Below are 25,572 nucleotides of genomic sequence, written 5' to 3'. Positions count from 1 at the left end.
CCCAGCTTGAAACAGTTGTTGCAATATGGCTAAGCTTCAGGCCTCCCTGAGCCATAGACTTCATGCCCAGGATGGAAGTAATGGGCTCCTTTACTCCAGCAGCCCCTACACTCTTCTTCACACCCTCTGCACTCCACATCCCAGCATCTGCACAGCTGCTGGAAAGGAAGCAAAGTGGCCACGGTGAGATGGCAGTGGTTTTACTTCCCTTTCTCCACAGTCACCTTGCTCCTTTCTGGGTGCACCTGGTAGTGTCACCCTTAACCTGTTTTGCTGTGGCTCGTGCTGAGGAGTGCAGGAAGGCAGAGAAGGGAAGTTTTCCCCCTTCACTTCAGATACATGAGGGCTGACTTAAGATTCAGCAGTGGTGTGGAGAGAACCTACATGCACAGAGGTAGTCTGGTAATCAGAAGGGTTATAATTATATATTAATTGTTAAGTTATTGTATCTATATTAGGCATGGGCACAGACTGGGAAAGCCTGGGCTCGTGAATCAGGTGGTGTCGGCATGCCCTGTCATACAGAAGAGATGCAAGTGCTTGCCTCCCCCTCAACACACTTGCATTACTTCTGGGTGGTATTGGTCCCCACTCTGACACACCTGCATTACCCAGAAGTGATGCAAGCATGTCAGTGATGTGCTTGTGTCACTTCCGGATGACATGAGTGTGCTGGGGTCAGGGCCTGACTCCACGCAGAAAAGTAGTGTGCCAAACATGCAGGCCAAACTGAGCAGAAAAGCTCAGTGAGTGTTTGGGGGGGGGGGTGCCTTCCCCAAACCTAGGCTCATGAACTCCAGACTGGGCAAAGTCCAGCCTGTACTTTGGACCGGGTTCAGGTTTGTGCCCATCCCCAATGTGCATGTTCGGTAAGGTGGCAGACAGGGCAAACAGCGGTTGTATGGTTCTTTGAGGGTGATTTCAGTTGCAAAATTGACTGTCCATGAGATGCCAAGACCACTGCCTTACTGAAGTTAAAAAGAGGAAGTATGTTGGAGGACACTTACACCTTAAGTTAGTGACATTCTGTGGCTCAGGAGCCACATGTAGAAAATTTATAACTTACAGAACTGATCTAGCTTTTATATTATTTATGCAAAACTTTGCATTTTGCATTCTGGGAAAGTTTTTCCTATCCCCTATAATGACATCATCAGTTAGAGTTTCTGCACAAATTACAGCTTCCATGATTTATGGCTTGCAAACTTCTTTTGCAGGGGTCACCTTGAAAGGTTCACAATGGTGGATACTATTGGCCACAACTGCTTTTATGGTGGATCTGTATTTCTGTGCAAGAAACAAAGCTGAACTTTTTAAAATGCTACTCTGAACTCATTTTCAGATCAGTTTTTAAAGTAACGCTGGCAGTCAGTTGCTGGATATGTCTTGATATAAGGTTTTTTAAGGCAAAAGAATTAACGTCTTCTGCTTTGTCATATCCCTTTTAATGCAGAACACTGGAAAAATAAAGTATAAATGTGTGCTTTTCTTTATCAGCTTTTAGTTTGGATGCTGAGCAGCCAGATTATGACTTGGATTCAGAAGATGAGGCCTTTGTGAATAAGCTGAAGAAAAAAATTGACATTTCTCCTTTACAATTCGAAGAAATGATAGATCGTCTAGAAAAAGGCAGTGGTCAGCAGGTACGGTGTTATTTCAAATATTTAAATTCTTCTAGGAAGTAAATATATGAAAGTGACACATTTGCATTTTCCCTTTAGCCAGTCAGCCTGCAGGAGGCCAAGTTACTCTTAAAGGAAGATGATGAATTGATTAGAGAAGTATACGAGTATTGGATTAAAAAGAGGAAAAACTGTCGAGGTCCCTCTCTTATCCCAGCAGTGAAACAGGAGAAGCGTGATGGTTCCAGCACAAACGATCCTTACGTTGCGTTTAGAAGGCGAACAGAAAAGATGCAGACCCGAAAAGTAAGTGTTTGTAAAAGCTTGCATTGTGGAATGCTATGTGATAAATTGAGCAAGTTTATCTTGCATTACATGATAAAAAGACAAATGAGATTTAGGGCTGTATCCACAAACATATAGTGACCAGATCACATGAAGTGATGATATCACTTTGCTCTGTTGGACCTCACCTTGAGTATTGTGTTTAGTTTTGGGCACCACAATTTAAGAGGGATATATAGACAAGCTGAAACATGTCCAAAGGAAGGCAATGAAGATAGGGATTTAGAAACCAAGTCCTATGAGGAAAGGCTGTAGGAGCACTGGGTAGCCTGGAGAGGAGACAACTGAAAGGTGGTATGATGGCCATCTTCAAGTATTTGAAGGGCTGTCATATAGAGGATGCTGCAGAGTTGTTTTGTGTTGCCCCAGAAGGTCAGACCGAGACCAATGGGTTGAAATTGAATCAAAAACGTTTTTGACTAAACATTAGGAAGAATTTCCCGATGAGCAGTTCCTCAGTCAAACAGGCTTTCTCGGGAGGTGATGGGCTGTCCTCCTTTGGAGGTTTTTAAAGATAGGCTAGATGGCCATCTGACAGCACTGCTGATTCTGTGAACTTAGGCAGATCATGAGAAGGAGAGCAAGAAGGGTTGCATCAAGCGCTTAGTTCTCATGGCCAGGAAAATGGTGATCATCATTTTGGGGTCAGGCAGCAATTTTTTCCAGGCCAATACTGCCAGGGATCCTGGAGGTTTGTTTGTTTGTTTGTTTGGTGGCCATCTTCTGGGCATGGAGCAGGGTGCATTGTGTGTGGGGGGGAGGTATTTGTGTTTCCTGCATCGTGCAGGGGGTTGGACTAGATGACCCTGGAGGCCTCTTCCAGCTCTATGATTCTATAGTATACTATGAGCTTAATCTTTATCATAATTTAATACTGTTGCAAAAGTATGGGTTGGGGTTGTGGGCACCACTGAGTAATTTCATGTGCGTTGAAATGTTGAGATTTATAGAAATTCAAATATCATCATTTTTTCCTTGTAGAATCGCAAGAATGATGAAGCTTCTTATGAGAAAATGCTTAAGCTGCGTCGGGATTTGAGTCGTGCAGTAACTATTCTGGAGATGATAAAGAGGAGGGAAAAAAGCAAGAGGGAGTTATTGCATTTAACACTGGAAATTATGGAAAAGAGGTAAAAGATGCATGCTGGAAATTATTTAATTAAGTGGTATTAATGTAGTACTTTATTACAAAGAGCAGTGATAACTTATAGCCCTGACCATTATGCCATAAGGTTTTACTGTTACTTTTTATAAATGATTGCAGCCCCATCTGGATAAACTATCAATGGATCCTCATATTTGCAAATGTTAAGCACCTTTTGTAACTTCAGAGTAGAGGATCTTCATCCTGTAACTGTTCTTCATGTTAAAAGGGATTCAGCTTGTGTTTATCTATTACAGAAATTTGTTGCCTTAGTTTGAGATGTTGCTTGGATTGCTAACATTTAGCAATCCATTCACAGTAATTGCAGTTTGTTTTAGGATAATAGGTGGGACTTCATGTCTGATGAAAGCCTCCAGCAGATGTTCTCCATCTCACTAAGCCTGATCATAATCACAGGGCCAAAAAATCTGAACAGTCTGACAGTCAGTTTGGTGCAGAGGTTACAGTATCAGAATGGGATGAGGGAGGCCCAGGTTTGAATTTCTAGTCTGCCATGGTGCTCACTGGCTGACCTTGGACCAGTCACATGCTTTCAGTCTAACATAGCTCACAGGGTTGTTGTGAGGTTAGAATAAAGGAGATGAGAACAGTGTTGGCAACTTTGGGTCCATATAGAGGAGAAAGGAGGGGTATAAATGAAGTAAATATTCTCCTTCAATATTCCTTCTATTTCCTTCAGTTCATTTTTGTAATGCAGTTAACTGGAGCCATGGCATTAGAACTTTCTTAGATTCTGTATTATTCTGTAGGGGTATTGTGAAAGTTGTTATTAATGCAAAATACAGCTGTACAAACAAGCGCAAGATTTTAGGTAATTAATGTTCAGAGAATTGTAGCCAACTCATTTTTGTCTAATTTTCAGGTATAATCTGGGCGATTATAATGGAGAGATCATGTCTGAGGTAATGGCACAGCGACAGCCTATGAAGCCTACCTATGCTATCCCTGTCATTCCTGTTCCTAATAGTGCTCAGTTTAAACACCAGGAAAGCATGGAATTGAAGGAATTTAAAGTCAACAAGGTGACTAAGTCTCTTAACAGATGTGTGTAATGCTTAATCTGTTGATACAGGACAAAAAACATTTTGACATGTAAGCCCCAAAGAGCCTAAGTAACTTGTGTGACTGCTTCATAATTTTAGTCACAAAACGTGAAGGACCAAGAGCAGATCAAAAATGTATGATTCAGCAAAACAATGTTGGCTTTGTTCTGTGCTTGGATAGGCAGTCACCTACAAAAACTCTGAATTCCGTTTTGGAAGAACGGAGGGATGTGAAGATAATAAACAAGTGGGCCTTTACAGTGGGTATTCCCGCTTGCTGTACTCCGTGCCAGGCAGTTTATCATCCCCAGTGTATTTGGGAATTCCCTGTTGACCTAATAGTACTGACAACTAAAGGAATTTGTGAGGCAGGGTCAGCAATTCTTTATCGATTCTGCTTTATTGCAGCTCGTTTAGCAAACTGTAAAACTTTAAAAACTGTGTACTCTCTGTGACTTATTCTTATGTACAGTATTCCATCTTCCAAATCTTAGGACACCTGCAAATGTTAATTTGTTCAGAAACTTCAGAATTTTGTGCTGAGCATTACTATTTCAAGCAATATCAAAGCTGACTGGCAGATTTCCCCCCAAATATTGCCACACTTTATAATTTATCTGGAAGCTCATCTAAGTACTTTTAATTTGGTACTTCATTGATTTCCTCACTTGAGTCACTTTGATTCCGCCAAAATAAAGTACAGAAATGTAGAGTAATAAATATGTTTAGTCCACAGCACTTCTACAGCCTTGAACCTAATATAAGTAGACTAAAACGTCAACCCTCTTTTTTGCAGCAAGAAAAAGTCGATGCTATACGACCCAAAAGGAAGTATGAGAAGAAGCCCAAAGTTGTACCTTCATCAGCTACTGCTGCTATTCAACAGACAACTCCTGCTGCACTGCCAGTTTTTAATGCTAAAGATATGAATCAATATGACTTTCCCAGCTCCGATGAAGAGCCTCTTTCACAAGTAAGACTTCAGTATTTTTAATTATGGGAGTATAAAAGGGGAAAGAACATGTGTTTTCTGTAATTTTTACCTGCTCTTTCTTTGTTTAAAGGTCTTGTCTGGCTCTTCTGAAGCTGAGGAAGAAAATGATCCTGATGGTCCATTTGCTTTCCGTAGGAAAGCAGGCTGTCAGTATCATGCTGTAAGTCTTTTCAGTTTATTTCAAAATTTGAATGTTGGTGTTTACCATGAGAGAATGTATGTTTAATTCGTTTCTTGTGTTCCTTTTTAAGCCTCATTTAGACCATACTGGTGACTGGCCGTGGAGTAGTCCTAATGGAGGCACATTGGGAGATGAGCGTTATAGATACTGCTTAACAACCCTTACTGTACCCCAGAGGTGCATTGGGTTTTCACGTAGACGGGTTGGACGTGGTGGAAGGTAAGCTTATCTTAGTATATTTCACTCGTGTTGAAATTTAGTGCAATACATATGCAAACTGAACTTTTCCCTTAATGAAAATCTGAAATGCGGTATCCAAAAGCTTACATAATTTTTGGTTTTTCCTCAGTTTTTCACATTTATACCAAATTCAAACTTAACATTTGCATGTTTTTACTCACCTGTCCCTGGCTGTAGAGTTAGGAATATGATAAAGGCCCATATATTTCTTCTCCATTTCTCCATAGTCAACTTCCCCTTTTGTTTTCTGAGTCACTCTAACCCAGGGGTGTCAAACATGCAGTTTGGGGGCTTAATCAGTCCCCTAGAGGGCTCCTATTAGGCCCCCGAGCAACTGGCTGTCATCTGCTTCCTTCTTCCTATATCTTTCTTTCTTCTGCATCACAGCTTGCCTCGCAAGGCTTGCTCAATTGCTCAGGAGCCACAGAGCAAAACCTCTATTTTCTCCATTGGCTGAGGCTTCTTCCTGCAGTCCCCTGGGGAAGGCAGGAAAGAGCGAGACCTTCCTTTGCCCAGTTCCCTGGATCCCATGGGAAAAAATACAAAGAAAGCATCCTTAAGACCAATGAGTGCTTATGTTTGAAGCATGTTTTTAAGTTTTTAAAAATACATATTTGTGTTTGTGTTTTTTATAAAATTTATATCTCTGCTTCTTAATCTTAAATAGGTACACACATGGCCCAACCCAACATGGCCCGGCCCCTCAAGGTCTTATTTATGTCAGATCTGGCCCTCATAACAAATGAGTTCATCACCCCTGCTCTAACCAAAGTTCACTCCGAGATCTAACTCAAGCATCTGTGATTGCTGTTAACACCTAAATGTGATTTGCAGATGCCCCGCAGAATTATGTGTGATTTGGAGGCTAGCACTAATCACAGTTGTCTACTCAGACAATAGCTTGCCATTTTTGATACAGCAACCCAGAAAGGGAAGAAGGCACCTGTATGCCCACATTCCAGTTTCTCTACCCTGAGCTTGTTGCTGGGCAGCTTGAATTGAAGGGCTGGCAAGTTGTTATTGCTGTGAAGAAATTGTAACTCATGGGGGGTGAGGTGGGAGAGGAGGGTGCATCTGTAATAGTGGGTAACTCAATAGCCAATGTCAGAGTTGAGATCAGCTCAAGAGCTCAGCTGAAGGAGCTTATTGTTAATAAAGGAAAGAAGATTCAAGACTATTGCAGTATGCTGAAAAACAGCTAGCCTGAGAGCTTGCTAGTGTGCTGTGGCTCCTGTGGGCTGCATCAGACCTTGACTTGACTTGAACCTGTGCTTTGAGTTCTTGTAGAGTCCAAATTTGCAGCGGCATTGTTGCCTCAAACTGCTGGTTTTCACTTTTCTGAACCAGTGCTACCTCAGCTGGTTAAAGTCTTGGATGAATTGTGAGTGTGTGGTTTAATATGTTATTTGAATAATTCCCGTGTACAGTTCTTTGTACAAATTGTCCACATAGCACAAACTACCTTTCATAATAGTGACTTGCAGCAAAAAAATTTCACCTTTTTTCATAAGCTTTTAAGAATGAGCTCTTTTTCTGATTAGGAATGTGTGTTCTTCAAATGCAGCATCCTGTTCTTCTGTTTCACTTGGGTCGCCACCCTCTTGTGATCTAAATGCTGGATAGTGCTTGGAAATATAACTAGTTCTCCAGAGCTCCTGTTATTTTTCCACTGTTATGGGGTTTTTTGCTGCAGTCATAAACGAATGTCTATTAAAATAAATTGTTGTAAGTAGTTTTTAAAAAATCTTACGTATGTAAGACCAGGATTTCTTCCCTTTTAAAAAGACTCTTTCGTTTGAAATCTTGGCTAGTGTCAGTAACCAGACCTTTTCTGAGAGTTTGGAGACAAGCTAGTGTACTCTTCTTGTGCCTTGGTGGGAATACTTTTATGTATGGGCGTACTAATGTGTGCTGCAGTGGGTAGAGTACTGGACTAGATAAGGACAGAGACCCAGGTTCAAATCCCTGCTATGAAACATACTAGGTGTTTTTGGGCCAGTCACTCTGTCTGCCTTACTTGCCTCAAAGGGTTGTTACAAGAATAAATTTGAGGAGGGGGGAAACTGAAAAACAGGTACCGATTTCCCACTTGACTTACACCACTCTCACACTCCTCTGCGGGGGTTCTGTCGGATTTCACACTATCTGCTCCGGAGCTGCAACTAGCTTTGCCTTTTTCGCACTGCAAACAGAAACTGTTTTTTAGAGGTTTCTGTTTGCCATGCAAAAAAAGCGAAGCTAGTTGCAGCCCCAGAGTAGATAGTGTGAAATTCGACAGAACCCCCGCAGAGAAGAGGAGCGCAAGAGCGGCGTAAGGCTAGTGGGAAATCGGTCGGGATTAGGGAATAGGGAAGCAGTTTGAAACAGGTGTTCTTTTACTGCTTTTGGGTACATCCAGGGTAACTCTTCTGACGTACCCCAAGTTCTGAGTGTGCCAGATGAGTCTGTGGGATCTGTTTTGTCTGCAAACTTCTTTCAGGAAGGAGAAGTTGGGCATGGGAAGTGAAGGTGAGGTTTTGTTTCTTTACACAAATGCCAATGGCAAACTAGTGTGGACACATTTTGCTGTAACAAATGTTGATATGTCTTGCAGTTTGTGAAAATCTTGCAGGCTGTGATTATAACACATTTTGAGTGTTGCTTAATTTGAACATTGAATTGGTATTGGTTAAGGTTAACTGCTGAGTTTGAAGCTGGTAATGTGTGTAGTGTTTAATGTACTTATCAGGGTTGATATTTTCCTTTTTACACCTTATGGAAAACCTTTGCTCCTATCATCCCACACACTCACAATTTCATGGGTTTTCCAATATTTTGAGACGCAGTTCTACAGGGAACAGTGCTTTCTTCATATGCTACTGTGAGAAACTTTAACAACAGAATTGATAAAAAACACATTTTATTAGACTTTTGTTAGAGTTAGGAGTAACATGTGGTATATGAAGGCACTGTAATTTCCCCCCCTCTAAAGTGGGTATATCATTCTTCATTCAGAATAACTCCAACATATGGGGAAACAAAGCCGCTAAAAACTGATTTGGGAAATATTGGAGTGCAACTTTTTTTGTGCTGTTCTCTTATGTGATTGCATGAATGAGGGAGGCTTGTCCAATTCCAGCTCCAAAAATCTTTATTGACATAGCAATAACTTCAAAGAAAAGAGAAAAAAATAACACGGTATAAGGAGGGAGGCTTGTCAGTCTGACTTGTACGGTCTAACAAAGATTATCTTCCTTCCTTCTAGGGTGCTGCTAGACAGAGCGTATTCGGAGAACAACAGTGCATTTTGCCAGCTGGATTCGGAAATGCTTTCCTCACAACATCACTCTTCAATCAATCAATTTGCCAATACCTCAGAAACAAATACCTCGGACAGATCTTGCTCTAAAGACCTCAGTCGGATACTAGTCAATATCAAATCATGTAGATGGCGGCATTTTAGGCCTCGGACACCATCCCTACATGACAGTGACAATGACAAACTTTCCTATAGGAAGTTACACAGGAGCGTAAATCGAACAGGCACAGCACAACCGGGGACCCAGACATGCAGTACCTCTATACAAAGTAAAAGTAGCAGTGGTTCAGCACACTTTGGTATGTTCATTTTGACAAACTTCATTTTAAAAATGTCTTTGGCAACGATAATCCAGTTTCTGTTTAGCTCTGCTATGTGTTTTTCTCAGAGAATGATGGTGGTTTTCTCAGTGAATGATGATATTCTGTTACGTCTTAACATGTCAGACTGAAATATAAACAAAGTGCATTTAAAATACTCTTTCAGAAGCCTTTAGTGTGGCAGATCTGTAGATCTTCTTTTATGTACCCACTTTACCATATTGAATACTTGGTATCTGAGCAGCACAAGGTATATTGAAGCTTATTTTTAAACCTTCCAGTTAATTAACTCTGGAATGGAACATTATTCTTAAGTACTTAAAAATCACAAGCTACATAACTTCAGAGAACAAGAATTCTTCCTTTACAATACTAATAGAAAAGGTTCTTTAATTGTACATTTTCACCAAGCAAGGAGCTAGTCCTAGTCCAACACTCTTATCACAGCAGCGCTGGTCTCATAGACTTGCACGCACTGTGACTCATCAAGCTCAAAGCATCTCACCACCCATGTAATGTCAGCCCTTGACAAATTCTCTTTGACCCCAGGAGCCAGCTGAAATATTTAAATATTTAATGTTTAGCCCCCCTCCCCACCCCCAGTTTCTTTTTATAATATTTAATTTTATTTATTCGTTGGCATTTGGGGTTTTGTATTCTAATGACTGTATTTTCTAATGATTGCTACAGAAAAGCTAGCCTCTTCACAGGTTGTTGTTCTCTTAAAGCTATGGCAAAAGTGGCATCATGTATAAATAAACAAAGGTGTAGCCCTGGCTGTCATAACCAAAGTGAAGCGAGCTCTGTCTCTCAAACCTGATACTCTGAAAAGCCTTTAAGGTGCTACTGGACTCAAATCTGACTTTTCTACTGCAGACCAGTACAACTGCTCTCAGGAACTAATCACCAAAACAAAAACCAAACTCTAGCCTAAGCTTCTAAATTTTTCATAATTCCTTTACAAAACTCCATTTAACTTGGCAGTGGAGCCAGTATGGAAAACTAGTTTTAAGAAACAAGTTCATCCATCATCACTGAATGGTGTAAACTTAAGTTAAAATATAAATAAGCAATTGCAAAAGCTTCATGCGCATTTGTTATTGTCATAAAGCAAAGCATTTTGATGCAAAATGATAATTAAGCTTTTAGGTTGGATCCAGCTAGCCTTTTTGCTCATTCTTGGCTAGTTCATCCAATATGCAGTCCTCATCCAATATGGCTGTTGTCCATGTAGATCCTGTGATCCCAAATGTAGCCTGCTTGTGGTCAGAGACCCTTTCTCCTTTTTTCACTAGTGAAAAAACTGGTTGGATCAATTTATTGTACTTCTGCTGAGAAATATTGAGAAATGCTGCAATAAAATCACTAGGAAAAATACCAGACAACTGATGAATTTTCTAGACACTATGACAACATGGTGCCTGGGATTTGTCAAGCCCTGTGCTGTTTAGCCACCCCCCACCCCCAGTTTCTTTTTATAATTTTATTTTTAACTTTTTAGAGGGATACAGAAGAGGGTAGGGGAAAAAATTAAAATTATAAGGACACAATACAGAGGGCAATTTTTGCAGATGTTGAGGACAATCCTTGATTGAAAAGTATAAAGAAAAAAAATGTATGGCATGGTAGCTTAGGAAGCCACAATAAGAACCTACAAAAATATTCTACCGTTTTCTCATATGTTTTCATTTTTGTCCTATTTTATCAATTATATAATAAAAATAAATCACAGGTAACTTATCATTAATTTTGTATATGATTTTGTTGTAATAAAGACTATACAAAAGATGTTCTTAATATTTCATATAAAATTGTCATTTATAAAATAAACCATTCAAATATATAAAAGAGATTAATTACAGTAAGCACAAAAAGCTCATCAATTGTTCTCAGATTCATCCTTCAGTCTCCAATTAATGTTGTCAGTTTTGCTATTACTGCATATCCTGCATTTTGTCTATCCAATTTTCACCCGTTTCTTCTTGCAGTCTCAATAAACACGAGAGATTTCCTGAGCCTCTTCTGGTAGCTCAGTGGTTAACAAGGCTGCATTCACAGAACTAAATTTAACTATGTGTTCAAGACTAGATTCTTTTCAGTAATTCCATGAAAAATAATTGAGTGGGTGAAACATTAAAAGATGACTTCTTGATACCAAATTACTGATTATAGCATTTCTCTGCAAGTTAGAATGCACAGTAAATGATTTGAAGATTACAGTAGAATGAATTCTTGTAGGTATCACTACAGAACCTACAGGAATATTTACAGCTTCACATTCGTTGATTGTAATTCAAATTGACTTTCTTGAGTCTCCATGACAGTGTTTACATACGTTAACTATTGTAAGTTCATTTAAATCTAGAAGGCTCTGATAAGGTCTACAGATCATAGATAAAATTTTAAATGGTACGGTGTGACCTGACCACTGCAGTGTCAGGGGAGTTGTATGTACAGTAGTTTGAAATCTCCTTTATGTGAAAGCATGCATTTCTGACATGGCAGCTGTCCAGTTTTTCCCATGGAGCCTATTTGCTCCTTGCTGGAGCCCACTTTATAGATCAGTCAGTTCAATAAGAATATGACTTCAGAATATTAAGTGAGACAAATTATGACTTAAGATGGCTAGAGATTGTGGTGGCATTCATGTGGTAGGCTTGCTTAGATCCCTCTTGTATGAAGTGTTTGTCTTGGCTAAAGAAGTTTAAAAATGTAGGAGTTCAATCAAACAGCCTTTTATCTTTTCTGTGCTGCAGCATTTGGAAATGAAATGTGGAATAAAAATAGAAAGACTTCAGTCAGTATGATTCTATCTCAATGGAAGTATGGCTGCGGAAATAATATGCATTTAAAATGTGAACACTATATTCTATAATGTTAGTATCTAAGTGTAAACTCCTGTGTTACTGAGTAAAGAGTTTTAAAATCCAAACAGCATTTAGATTATGTTATTTCTAACATTTGTGCTTAAAATCATTAACTATTTATTTTTATTTTCATAATAATGTGTTCTTATGAAGTCAAGATGCTTCTAAACGTTAAGGGAGCCTGTGAGAAGAAAGATCTGGAGTATTATGGCATTTTAAAAACTGATGAGATTTTATTCTAGCATAAACTTTTGATGGCAAAAAGCCAAAGTATAGAATAAAATTGAGTTAGTCTTGAAGATGCCATAAGATTCCTGTTTGTTTTTGCTGCAAGCAAACTGATTTGGCTGAACTTCTGAAGTTATTACTTCAGGAAATATTAGGGTCAGGTTTCCTAGAATATATTTCTGTGTATTGCCTGTTATCCAGAATAGTAAGGCCTCAGTTGACTATGCCTCATCCTTCACCCTTGTAATGCCCTACCGTTTCTCTTCATCGTGCTTCAACAGAGCACTGGTTTGAAATATATTTGTTGATCAGTAGAAATTTTTCAGTTATCTGGTCCCACTATGATGATAATTCAGTGGGTTATCTGTGCTTTGTGCCAGCCTTGTTTTTAGTTTAGTCTAGGCTGATTGCCTTTGATAAAGGACATTGTGAGTACGGGATGGGGAAAGGACTAAACATACGGAGAGGTAGGGAACAATTCCCATCTACCCTGCATGGGATCCTGTTCCCTGTGCTTGGTCAGCCAGTAGCAGTTGCTGGAAATATTGCTTCTTTACAGAAATAATGTAGAAGTTCTGTACTTTGAAGCAAAATCCAACATATAAAGAACCTACAGTATTTTTCAAGGCTAAAACCCTTTTGTGTTCTTGAAACAGATGCAAATCATACTTTAAAGCTTATCCATTTGAAAACCAGTTATAGTCATTGTACTAATTTGATAAAGTGAAAGGGTTTTTTTTTGTTATCTAGCTATAGTTTTAAAATGAGAAAGTACTTTCATTCAGGCACAGTGACAAGTTGCAGCTTTTCATAATGAAAAAGAGCCTTGGAAATCCTTTGGCTTGCACATACCTTCCTCTCCCTTCTTCCCTCACGCACACCTCCAGCATTGAAGACGTCCACTTTCCAGTTAAGCTTAATTTGCTGTCTTGTCTAATTATGGTTTGTGGGGTAAACCACAGGTCTTTTGAGGAGCAAGCAGGAAGAGAGAACTCTTGGGCTAGAGGACTTTTGACACTCATTTATATAGCAAATCACAGCTTTTCTAAGTGACTGAGTGGAACTGGTATGAATTTATGTCTAGCTTCAGTTTATGGCTCCAGTTTATGTCTAGTCTATTAGATTTCCAGTTTCTTTTCCTACTGTGCCCCTTTGTGTGGCCATTCCATCCCTCTCCCATTCATATATATTATTTGTGCATACAGTGTTCATGGTATAACCTGTATTAGTGACAAAGGATTGTATTTTAAAAAGTATGCCAAGTCCAAAATTACATTAAGCAATAGAGCCATCCTAGAAATTTTTTTGCTAACTTATCCTCAGATGTTGGTGTTGCAATATGGGAAGAATATGGCTTCTCATGGAGGCAGAGGAGAATTGGACTGATGAACAATTTCTTCTAGAGATCTGAAGGCAGCAACTAACTTCAGCCTCAGCCTGAGTTGAAGAGAGTTCCCTCTCAGTTAACTGTCTCTGTTAGAAGAGCAGGACTTCTTGAACAAACTCTGAGCCAGTTCTCCTAGTTCCTTCTGCTAGTTACTTATCTAAAATCCCCTTTTAGTGTCTCCTTTGTCTCTAGGAATATATGTGCCTTTTTTCCACCCACCCAATTATAATGCAGACAGGAAGAAGAGACAAACTAAATACCACCATCTTCTTGGATCTGAGAATTAGCTTCTTAGCCAAGTGTACTTGGAGTGCATCAGTCCTATTTTGATGCATTGTATAAGTAAGCAGTTTGAAAACAAGGGTTTTCAAGTAAGGGTATTTGTGTTAAGAGTTGGGATGGATATGAACAGCATTTTTGCAGTTTGGTTTGTGGCTGAACTTCAAACTGATACGCCAGTTTGTGAACCGAACTGGTTCAGATCAGTTCATTTAAATTAAACCCCTACTTTCTGCTCCCTGCAGCTGCATGTGAAGTAGTGGGGAATCAAACCTGGTTCTCCAAAATTAGAGTCCACATTCCTCACCACTACACCCAGCTGGCTCTTAATTAGGTATGGGCACAAACTGTCAGATGAACTAAATTTTGGCTGGTTTGTGGTTCACAAAGTGATGTTCACAAACTGAGGAACCACCACAAACTTCCATGAATTTTGATACAGCTCATGGTGGTTCCTGAAAAACCTGAGCTCAGCTGTTTGGTTTAAATGGGGCTTTTCAAAAAGGACATATAAAGGTTGACCTCAGATGGCTGATGGAAGAATGTCTTTGAATGATTTTAGGATATGATTGTCTGCTATTAATGGCATAACTGCTTGTTTTTGAAAGTGTCTTGGTTTACTGATCATTAATTGGCTGATAACTCTGCTCATTAAACTCATCCCACCTAAACCAAGCAGCCTGTGTAGAGTTTTTGTCTGTACCACTTGAATAAAAAAGCTGAAAAGGTATGAAGAATTGTGCATGATGTGTGATGTAGTCCTTCACATTCCGAGACTGAGATGTGTTGCACACCATAGCAGTTGGGAGTAGATGTATCTGAATTACTCAGTGCTTCCCATCTTTGTGAGGCATTACAATGGAATATGGTTGTAATATAACAGGTTCTGTGCTGCTCCCCAGTATGACAGATACAAGTCTTAATCTGTTAAAAGTTTCCTGTCAATTATTTTGCAAACGTGTTCTCTAATCACTTGTTGAAAGATTAGTTTTTGCAAGCCAAGTGCTTACTGTTTTAATGGCATTACGGTAATATGTTCTCATGGCTGTGACTAATGAGGTAACTTGAAATGTTCTCAGACATACAGAGAATAATTGCCACTGAAGGAAACTGCAAGGTAGAGAGCAAGCTATTGCATTGGAAGTGATCAGTTGGTAGTATTTTTAACAGAGGCACACTAATTGAAATCAGTACTGGTATTTTGGGTAGAGCACACATTTTAGACCTTGTTAGGCTGGGCCATGTTGGGCCAGGCCATGTGTATACCTATTTAAGATTAGGTAACAGAGATATAAATTTTTTAAAGGACACAGGCAAACACAATTAAAACTTTTTTTTAAAAAAAACTTAAAACATGGTTAAAACGTTAGCACTTGTTTCTCTTAAAGGTGCTTTCTTCATATCTCTCCCATGGGATCCAGGGAACTGGGCAAAGGAAGCTCTGGCTCTTTCTTTCCTTCCCAGGGAACCAGAGGGGGAGGAGTTTCAGCCAATAGAAGGAAGAGAGGCTTGGCTAAGTAGCTCTGCTGTGTGATTGAGAGAGCCTGGAAAAACAAGCTCTGCCTTCTCCCCCTCAGCCAATGGAGAAAATAGAGGTTTTGCTCTATAGCTCTTGTGTGATTGAGCAAGCCTTGCAAAGGAAGCTGTTATGCAGAAAGGAAACAAGATAGGGAGAAGGCAACAGATGACAGCCAGTTGCTCGGGGAGGGGGGGCTGATAGGAGCCCTCTGGGGGCCTGTTTTGGTCCCTGGGCTGCATGTTTGACACCCCTGTTTTAGAGTTAGAGAAATTGTTAACTGCCTGCAGATGAGATGCACAAAGAAAGTAAATGGAGTCAGATAAACTTGATCTTCTCCCAAGGTTAGGTGTTTAACTTTCAAAAATCTTAAGTACTACTTTACATCCAGTATTGCGGGAGGATGTCCTACAGCTGTTCAGTGTACCTTTCTGACCCATTCTGAAACACGACGTACATAATTAGGGACGTTAAGAGTACTGCTCCAAAATTCCAGTTTAACCAAAATACAAGCAATTATCTCATTTGAGTTAAAATTAAGTGTTGCACCTTAATTTTTGTTTGCCCTTTCCCCCCATTAGTCAGTGAAAAACTGAGAGGCATTACAAGAGGGGAGGGCTGACAAACAGCTTTAAAACTGCATATGGAAACATACTTTTTGCCTTAGACAACCCCCCCCCCCCCACTCATATTTACCATAGTATCTAAAGCATTTGGAGTCTGTGGCCAAAACTGAGCATGTCACATTATGGAGGTTGCTTTGCATTTTGCTTGCTTTAGGGTTGCTACTGTGGCCTGTCTGGGAAGCTGGTTAATTTAGAAAGTCTCTGGACACCTTCTAAGTGCTGCTTATTGGGAGTCCCAGTGAGTCATCTAGTCCAACCCTATATGTAAAGCAACTCCTTCTAGACTGGATGATTCACTGTGCTCCTTTCTCTGACAAAGTGAGCTTTGACTAATAAAAGTACATACCCTGGAAAATCATGTTGGTCTTTGAGGTGTAACTGGACTGGAATTTTGTTGTGCTACTTTCAACTTGAATGAAAGCGTTCAAGGATGGAGGCTGCCTAACTTCCCTAGAGAGTGGTTCATAGAGCAATCTACACATGGCATTTTTTAAATAACGGGCTTTTTTGTAGGATTTCCCAAAAGTTTGTTTAATCCCTAATCAGCAACTAGCAGAATGTGAACATCCATTTTTCTAAGACTTAAGTTTCAATTCAGAATAGTAGCAAATTCATACACGGCTTCTACATGCAGCCTGCAGCACTGAGACTTTTCTAGTAAAGGACACTTGTATTTATTGTAATTTAAAATCTTGGACATGTTCCTGAAACTTCTGGAAGTGGAACATTGGTGTCATAAATCTTACAAGCTTGTAGTGAGGTACTAGCTAATACGTTTGTGGACATATGCCTAAATAGTTTGCAAACAGTTATAAATATTGAAGGTGCTGAGTTAGTTACAATACAGTATTTTTTTTAAAGAACTTACTTGGAATCTTTTCAGTCTTAAACACATAAAAGAAGCCATGTTGGATCAGGCCAGTGGTCCACCCAGTCCAACACTTCCGTGTCATACAGGGGCCAAAACCCAGATGACATCAGGATGCGCACAAGCAGGGCCAGTCTTACGGTGTGGTCTGCTTTTTCAAGGAGTTAATGAGACAGAAGATCTCCCCCCCCCCTCCACCAACAAGGGTTTTTTTTTTTTTTGCAATATAAAAAACTGTTTTATAATAGTCGTGCCTGCCTATAATTTATCTAATAACTTCTTCAAGCATTATGTAATTTTCTTTATAGAAATTGCTTCAGTTTTGGAAGCTATATGATTCTAAGGTACAACTCATATGTTCTCCTACCAACAAGCCGCACAATGGAACTATATATAAACAATTACATTTGTAAGAGGAGGTCTTTTTAATTATTGTTGTAGTAATGGGGAAAGGGTTACTATGACATCTGGTAGTTCAGTCTTTCTAAGATGTTGTAATCATTTTAAATAAATATGGATAAGTATGCCTTCTGTTTATGTAGGCTCAGATGTTAAACGGCTTTCATTTAAAGTTTTATGGTAGAAATGCAAATTCAAAGTGCATTCAATGAGCTAGAATTCAAGGAACCATTTGTCTAGATGGTTCTGTTTAACAGAGCTTTGGGCTTGTGTTTGGAAAAACAGCAGCCCTATATGCTAGAATCACTTGAAATTGAAGAGGCAGCTTGACATGTTTCTTTCAAACAATAGACCTCTCTCTATCTTGTATCAATCTTACTGGGCATGCCAAAGAATTTAGGCATGTCCAAAGTAGTTGTTTTTTAAAAAAAATTATTATTCCAGCCTAAATAAATTTTCCTTTAGGACTAATTCATGCACTGAACTCCTCCATCTATGCTAGTTGGTGGCAAAGTTAGTATGAACTAGGTTCAGCATGTATTGAGCCAACAACCATTTCTCATGTGGTGCTTGATAACTCAGAGTTGGACAGCCTACTTTACTGTTTTGCTATGTGGTCTGGTGCCTGTATTGATGCTTATGTAGAGATGTTTTTTTTTTTAACTGATGTGCTGATGACACTACTCTAAGCATTTAAAGTTATTCTTTAGCTGCTGCTTTGCATTGAATAAAGGTTAAGAATCCAATACATTAATCTGAATATTTAGTGCAACTAGTTTCCTATGTAAATATCCCCTTTAGGAGAAGTTAACTGTGAAACCGAAACGGTAGTCAACAATATGTGTCATTCTGTCTATATAATATAGATTATGTGTTCCAAAACCTGTTGAGCCTGTGGGCAATTTTGAATTCTTTGAGAGAGGTCAGTGGATGCCACTGCAACATGGCTGCCATAGTGTGGCAACCAGAAAAGGCTGGGAAGTCCCAAGCCTATCATCCTCCCATGATAGAGCCAGTGGTTCCCAAATAGGTACTCCCTGCAGACTCTAAAGTGGTATCTTCTTCTGCTTTTAGTGAGGTGGAGGAAAGCTAGGGGGAAATGTTGGGGGAGGTGCATGCTGGGAATTACACTGGTAGACCGTGCTGGAGATCACTGACATAGATTTTAATAGAGGGGCTTTAACCCCTGGCAGCAAAGCTTCATTCTTAGCTTTAAATTGGCATTCAGAGTAAGTTCATTTATTAGAAATTGTGAACATTGAAGCTAATGCGTGTGTACCTAGGCGAATTTTGTGTTGTAATCTGCCAGCACTTGGGAGTCCAAATGCTACTGTACTTGAATAAATCTGGGTAGGGATGGGATGTCTCAAAAGCATAGGCAGCCCTTTTATCTTGTAAGGTACAAAACGGCCAAACTTTGCACAGAGGCAGTAGTTCTGTAAATAAAGTTCTGATGTATAGTTATTTTAATTGTTGGTCAAAAACGAAATTTCTTGGATACAAAAAGTAGCCTTCAACAAACAAATATGTCTTGGTCTTGCAAAAAAAAAAATCCCTTATGTATGTGTTTTAGCATTCAGCAAGGCTTCATATAGCTGACTTGTTCCTGGAAATTTGGCAGTTGAAGTAGTCTTCTGTGGACTGGAATATGGGATGAAAACGTAGACTAGGTTGTGTATGCATATCCTGGTGTCACAATGTTTTAAACTTCCTAAGATGATGATGCTGGTACGTGATGTCCAAAAACTTGACATTGGACATTTTGTTACATCAACCAGCATCTGGAATTAATAATCTTAATCTGGAATACTGACAATGTATGCCTAAAGGAAGTTTATAGTTTATTTCAATCTTCTGCTGCTGTCCACCTTAAAAAATCGCACTAACTTTTCGTTAAAATGCACTGAAATAAAAACTGTAATGAAACCTCTCTATTTTCTGTTTTTAGAACTGAGCTCTCCATAAACAAATAAGTAGTATAATACACTCTGTCTTCATTCCTCTGTAAATCAGCATAACCAACTTCGTTCTTATTGACTGGATTTTTTTCCTCCCAGGTGGGTTGATGGAGGAAAACTGAGCAGTTAAAATTTCATCATATATGAACAAGAGACTGTACTTCTAAAAAAGATTTATTTAAAGGAATAATAACTTTTATTGAATTTTTCGTTAATGGGGTTGGAAACAAATGTTACCTAAAATGGGAATAGGAAATATATTCCATACAATTAAATGTGTAGTTTGATAGGTGGAGTTGTCTTAATTTAGATGATTATAAAGTGGCAGTTGTCTGCTCTGGGAACAGCAAGTCACTTTAAAAAAAAAATTAATTCTGTATAGTAGGCAAAGCACGCTTTCTATTTCGCAGCAGCAGCCAATTTCTCCCATTTAGTGTAAAGGCACTGAATGCACCCTCTGCTCCAGACCCCGTCTTTTGAGAGTACCCTTTTAGGCATAAGGGGATGTGCATATGAGGTTTATGTATTTTGATACAGTATTCTTATTTTATATTTTGTTCAGCATTTACAGCCGAACAATACCAGCAACATCAACAGCAACTGGCACTAATGCAGAAACAGCAGCTTGCACAAATTCACCAACAGCAAGCAAATAGTAATTCTTCTGCGAACGCTTCACAGGTGAGGGAGTTGTCTGTATTATGATTTATCCCTCATTTTTCCCCACCAGGGTTCATCTCTTAATTGTCAACTGTTGCCATAGAACCTTGCAACTAACCAACAGGGAAGTGGCTTTCGCTCGAATCTACATCTTAGCCATACTTTAAAGTGTTTAAAAGGGACGCTATAGGTGAGTATAGTAGGAATTGCATCTGCTGCCTCGTAACGGAAGCAAAAAGTCAGTATTTAAAGACTTGGATGTACATGTTTGAAAGGATGCTAGAGAATGATTAATTGAGATTACATGTACATGTTGGAGGGAACTAATTAAATTCATGGAGGATGGATGTCTCAATGACTATTTGATAGATGGTAAAAAGAACCGTCCATGTTCACAAAAGACCTTGCACTGCTGTGCACCAATTGTTATGGGATGGTAACTTTTCTTTCAGTTCCTTGTTTGTGAATGTCTCTTAAGCACTTGGCTAGACTTATAAGAAATGGGATGTTGGGTTGGCTTGATACATGGTATGATCTGTTTGGTGTTTTTCTAATGAAATGTTCTTTTCACCATCTAAAAATCAGATTTAAACCTTTAAAATGATGCATGTGATAGAGATTACCAAATATCTAGAGATTTCTAAGTCTCTGCTAATAGTTAAGTTATTGAGCTTTATAAGTCTGTTTTGTGGCGGTTTTTGTACAGTATTGATATTCCAGTTGTCAAAAGGTCAGGAGTTATGGATTCTGAAAATATCAACAGTTATATTAAATGCATTTCTAATGCTTGCCCACTCCTATTCACTAAGCTTTTGTTTTAAAGGCTTAGAGCAGGGAATCTAATAAGGTACCTGCTATAAATTATGGATTTCTTTAACCTGAAGTTTTGTGGTACTCCCTTTGCTATCTTTTTTAGTGTAAAGAAGATCCTCCCAGGCACACCTTTAGACAACAGACTAGAGACTCTGTTAGCAAAATTCATTGGTTTTGACCTGTGTTCATGTTCTTGTGCACTGCAGCTTTCTCTCTGACTGTGTCCCTTTAACATAATTCGTGCAAAATGGAATTTTAGCCGTTTCATGTAATCTGTGCTGGGGAACATTGGGTGAAAACTAAATCTAAAAATACAGACTTGGATCCACTGGCAATTCCTGAAATGCTATTTCCAGGGGACTTCTAGGACACAGCATGGGCTGGCAATTGAAGGACTGCAGGGGGAGGGGGGAATTAGCATACATCACACACAGCCCCTCCCCTGCAGGAATCCTTTGTGGGATCCAAGTCATAGTTAATAAATAAAATAGCCCGTGCTTTATTTTTTATTGTGTTAAATTTAAAAAAAAAGTTGCTGTTTTTCTTTCTTTCTTTAAGGGTTTTATTTCCAAGACATTGGATTCTGTTAGTGCTCACTTTGCTGCTTCAGCATTGGTTACATCAGAACAGCTCATGGGATTCAAAATGAAGGATGATGTGGTGCTTGGAATTGGGGTGAATGGCATCCTTCAAGCCTCAGGTAAGAAGCAATGAGGATAAGAAAAAACAACAAAAACTTTGTTTTTTCTGTTGGCAATGGGTGTGTTTTGGAATCATGCCTAATTGTGCCTCTTATTCCCCAGGAGTATACAAGGGCTTACACCTCAGTACTACTACGCCTACAGCACTTGTGCATACAAGCTCATCATCAACAGCAGGTTCAACCTTGTTACAGCCTTCAAATATAACTCAGACTTCAAGTTCCCACAGTGCACTGAGTCACCCAGTAACGGCTGCCAATTCTGCAACAACTCAGGTTCTGATTGGGAACAACATTAGATTAACTGTATCCTCATCAGTTGCCACTGCAAACTCTATTACTACGCTCAATGCACGACACATACCTAGGACTCTAAGTGCTGTTCCATCATCTGCCTTAAAGCTGGCTGCAGCAGCAAACTGTCAGGTGCCCAAGGTTCCAGCTTCCTCCTCTGTGGATACAGTACCAAGGTAAGGTCTTGGTCTTTGAACTCAAGCTGGTGCTGAAATCTGTCACTGTGACATTGTGAAATTCATTCTATGGAATATGTTGTAAACCTGCCCTTGACTACTGATTCTCTTAATTCTGTCAATTTAAAAAAACAGTACCACTCCAGATTTGACAATGTAACTAAAATTTGACTTGCCGTTTGTACCATAATGACAAAATTCATTATGGAAACACACTTGAAGGACCACACCAATCAGTTTGGTTCTGATTGTGAATTAAATGTAGCTTTGATTTGTAATTAATAAATTACACAAAAGTTGTTGAATTTGGAAGAGTTCCAGCAAATACCTGAAAATAAACCTTCTTGGGTGGGATTTATTTCTGATAGACAGTTAATCTCTGAAGCACACCCAAAAACTTTAGGGCTTTTGATTTTTTGAAACTTTTAAAACAGATCTTCCGGCCATATCTCAGACTGGTTTTAAAATCCTCTCAGTTCTGAATGGAGCTTGCTGAATGAAGAGTGAGCGTCTGTCTTGAGAAGCCTAAAGTTCCCTAGTTTGAAATACTTCAAACAGACACAGAAAAGTTCACCTAAAGAACTTCAGAGCCAGTGAGTTGAGGCCATGAAGTTCAGTGCCTAGCCACCTTGCGTAGGCTCTGGAGAGACAGCATTCAGATTCTCTAAATCATATATGATGTCCCCACACTTGCCACCTTTTCCTCCCCTCCTTTCTTTGATTGTGACTTCATTTTTAGTAGATTTTATTTATATCAAAGATTTAAAATACCGCTTAATTTTTCTTACAACAAATCGCTTCATGTAATAAGCATCACAAACTTGGATGAACATAATTCCTCTCTTGCTATCATTGAAACAAATTTAAAAGCATTCTCAAAATACTGGACCTTGAATCTGACCCGTTAATGCATGTAAAATGTTTAGTACATTATAGATTATTAGGTCAGTGTCATATTGAAGGTTCTGAAGATAAAAGCATGCTTTTATTCATGTCTTTGAAAAAGGCCTTTGATTTCTTTCCCCCACCCCACTTGGATATTTACTGATGTGCTGTTGTTTTTTTCTCCCCTGCAGGGAAAACCATGAAACAGAAAAGCCAGCATTGAACAATATAGCAGACAATACAGTAGCAATGGAGGTGACGTAGTTTCCATAGTAATGGAACTGCAGCCTTTGGGAACTTGTTTAGGTGCTATGCATCAGTAGCAATTTGAATGCAAGGGATGGTGGAATGCAGCGTATTGTGTTTCCATGGCAGCTGTGGGGACTTGACAGCAATGCACATCTCCCATGCTTTGGTTTTTCTTTTCTTATTGTTAATAGGAAAGAATCAACACCTGTAAATTAAGAATACAGCAATTATCTGTACAGTAACTCCATATTTGTAATACACTTGTATATATGTTACTTGAATACAGAACTGTTCATTTGTGATGCTTTGCACTTGGGGCTGGGGAGGGGCGGGAGGGAGAACTGCAACAAAGTAAGAGTGTGAGAAGTGAGATTGTATAGAGATGAAGTGTCATCACATCATGTGCATGGTGCGGAACCTGCTGTTTTATCTATTTATTGTGCCGTGTTTACAGTTTTTTGTACACTGTACCTTCATTGGTTCCTGTGCTGTAGTAGATGTGTTAGGTAGCTGTGGACTCCTTGGTATTTTGTAAATGGTATTAACATAACTTGGTTCCCCCCTCTGGGTCCTTGAGTTTTCTGTGTATCATGTGAAAAATGGTGACATACATACAGAATTTTTTAAAAGGCATCAGTTTAAAAATGGGGAATGTACTATTCAATGGGATCTTCCTGTTCTAATATCATAAGGCAAGTAACAAGCTAAAAATGAAGTCTCATGGATTCTACCAACTGACTTGCTCACGAACATGTGTGCAGTTTCTGGTACTTAAAGCACTAAAGTTATGTTGCTGCTCTTCATACAAGCCCCTCTGTTGTCCCATTTCCTTGCGCACCAAAAAAAAAAAAAGGTGTCAAAATCAAGTATGCAAATGGAGTCCTTACAACTGGAGTTTTTATGTTGTCTCGCCCTTCTTTTGATCACAAATTATATTTTTTTATTGTATAATTGTTAAAGACTTCATTCTTTACTTGTTCTTAAGAAAAAAAAGGCTATAAGGGAGAAGAATGCAGTAATTGCTGTACGTGTATCATCATTCCAGTTTCTGAAAACAGCCAGCTTTTTTTTTTCCTTTAAAGATTCTCCAGAAGGCTGCAAGGCCAGAACCACAACTGTCGGGTGCCTTCCTTTGGAAATATTTGCCCTCTCTTCTGTGAAGAGAATGGTACTTAAGACTCTACTACTAGTGCTTTGTCAGTACCGAAGCCAGAATGCCCACTTCAATGGCGTACATTATCCTTAAGGTTTTTAATCCCACCTGGAAAATTGTGACAGAACTCTCACAAAATAAACCCGGGCATTACATGTTGACAGACAAATGTGTGGTGTGTTTATTTATTACTGAAGCACACATAAAGAATGCACTGTAAAGAAGACAATGTACATTTAAGAAACTGTTTCCATAAACTTGCAGTCTTCGTTACAGGCACTATTAGGAGTAAAAGGAAGAGGTAAAGGGAAAGTCTTCTGTTGGAAGTTTTTAATGAGGTTCTTTTAGAAAAAGAACTCATATGGATATATTAGAGGGCTAAGCATATAAAATTCACAGTTGGCATAAGAAGTGTATATATCCACCAACTAATCTCAAATATTCAGAATACCTTCTGTCAAGTATTGCAGTTACATGTATTTAGGCATAATTTTGATAAAGCAAGGGTCTGTAATCTAGTAACCAGTTTCTGTCAGACTTCATTCTTGGTTGCCTAGGGCCACATTTTAAGTTTTGACAGGCGTCTAGGCAAGTGGCTGGTACTGGAACTAAAGAAGAAAAGACTGGGCAATAGGTGGGACTTCACATTTGATCAAAAGTTCCAGCAGATGTTCTCCATCTTTCTAAATCTAATCATAATCACAAAGGCAAGAAAAAGGAATAAAAAGATTGACAAGCACGACTGTCCTTTTGGAATCAGAGCAGCAGGAATCCAGTAATATTGTGCTACAGCCATAGCTTCCACCATTTTATTTTTGTTCTTGACTACTAAATTGTTGTGAAACACACAATGTCACCCAGTCAAACTAATCTGAGTTGATAACTGCTTAAATCTGCATATTGAGTAAAAACAGTTCTGAAGAAAAGTATTTTGTTTAGTGTGCATATGTCATTCTAGATGAGGTGGAATAGGCTTGATCTGTGCCTATGGTTGAAAGGATGTCTGATACAGCCCCTCTTCAAAGCCATATGCTTGCATGCAGAAGATGGCAAGCTTAAGCTCTGGCATCTGCAGTGAAACTTCAACAGCAATTGGTGGGGAAGACCTTTCTCTGCTTGAGGGTCTGGAGAACCACAGCCACAATATGCACCACTAAATGAGATGTATCTGTGGTGCAACCTGACATAAGGTGGATTAATTTTTTTAATATGTGAAGAGTCATTGTGCTGTGCTTGAACTACCCATTAATGGGTGCTCCAGTGGAACATCTTCATATGCATGGCTGGGTCCAGACTGGCAGCTTGG

At 39.2% G+C, this 25,572-nt stretch overlaps 1 protein-coding gene across 2 annotated transcripts in view; it reads left to right on the top strand.

Annotated features, from left to right (window-relative positions):
* The window catches only part of LOC132591043 (enhancer of polycomb homolog 1-like), a 31,618-nt gene extending 7,183 nt beyond the window's left edge, over positions 1 to 24,435 (top strand). The window contains exons 2-13 of one of the 2 annotated variants that reach the window (XM_060263918.1): positions 1,498 to 1,643; positions 1,722 to 1,928; positions 2,949 to 3,097; positions 3,995 to 4,034; positions 4,972 to 5,148; positions 5,240 to 5,329; positions 5,421 to 5,569; positions 8,835 to 9,187; positions 19,899 to 20,017; positions 21,368 to 21,509; positions 21,613 to 21,979; positions 23,056 to 24,435. In XM_060263918.1, coding sequence (XP_060119901.1) covers positions 1,498 to 1,643; positions 1,722 to 1,928; positions 2,949 to 3,097; positions 3,995 to 4,034; positions 4,972 to 5,148; positions 5,240 to 5,329; positions 5,421 to 5,569; positions 8,835 to 9,187; positions 19,899 to 20,017; positions 21,368 to 21,509; positions 21,613 to 21,979; positions 23,056 to 23,128 — 2,012 coding nt within the window. In that variant the 3' untranslated portion in view covers positions 23,129 to 24,435. Of the gene's footprint in view, positions 1 to 1,497; positions 1,644 to 1,721; positions 1,929 to 2,948; positions 3,098 to 3,994; positions 4,155 to 4,971; positions 5,149 to 5,239; positions 5,330 to 5,420; positions 5,570 to 8,834; positions 9,188 to 19,898; positions 20,018 to 21,367; positions 21,510 to 21,612; positions 21,980 to 23,055 lie in introns of both variants that reach the window. The other variant, XM_060263917.1, reaches the window with a different exon arrangement.
* The last annotated feature ends 1,137 nt before the right edge of the window (positions 24,436 to 25,572 follow it).

This window comes from Heteronotia binoei, unplaced genomic scaffold (assembly GCF_032191835.1).
Source record: "Heteronotia binoei isolate CCM8104 ecotype False Entrance Well unplaced genomic scaffold, APGP_CSIRO_Hbin_v1 ptg001370l, whole genome shotgun sequence".
Classification (NCBI taxonomy): domain Eukaryota; kingdom Metazoa; phylum Chordata; class Lepidosauria; order Squamata; family Gekkonidae; genus Heteronotia; species Heteronotia binoei.
This window is presented reverse-complemented; position numbering and strand designations above follow the sequence as displayed.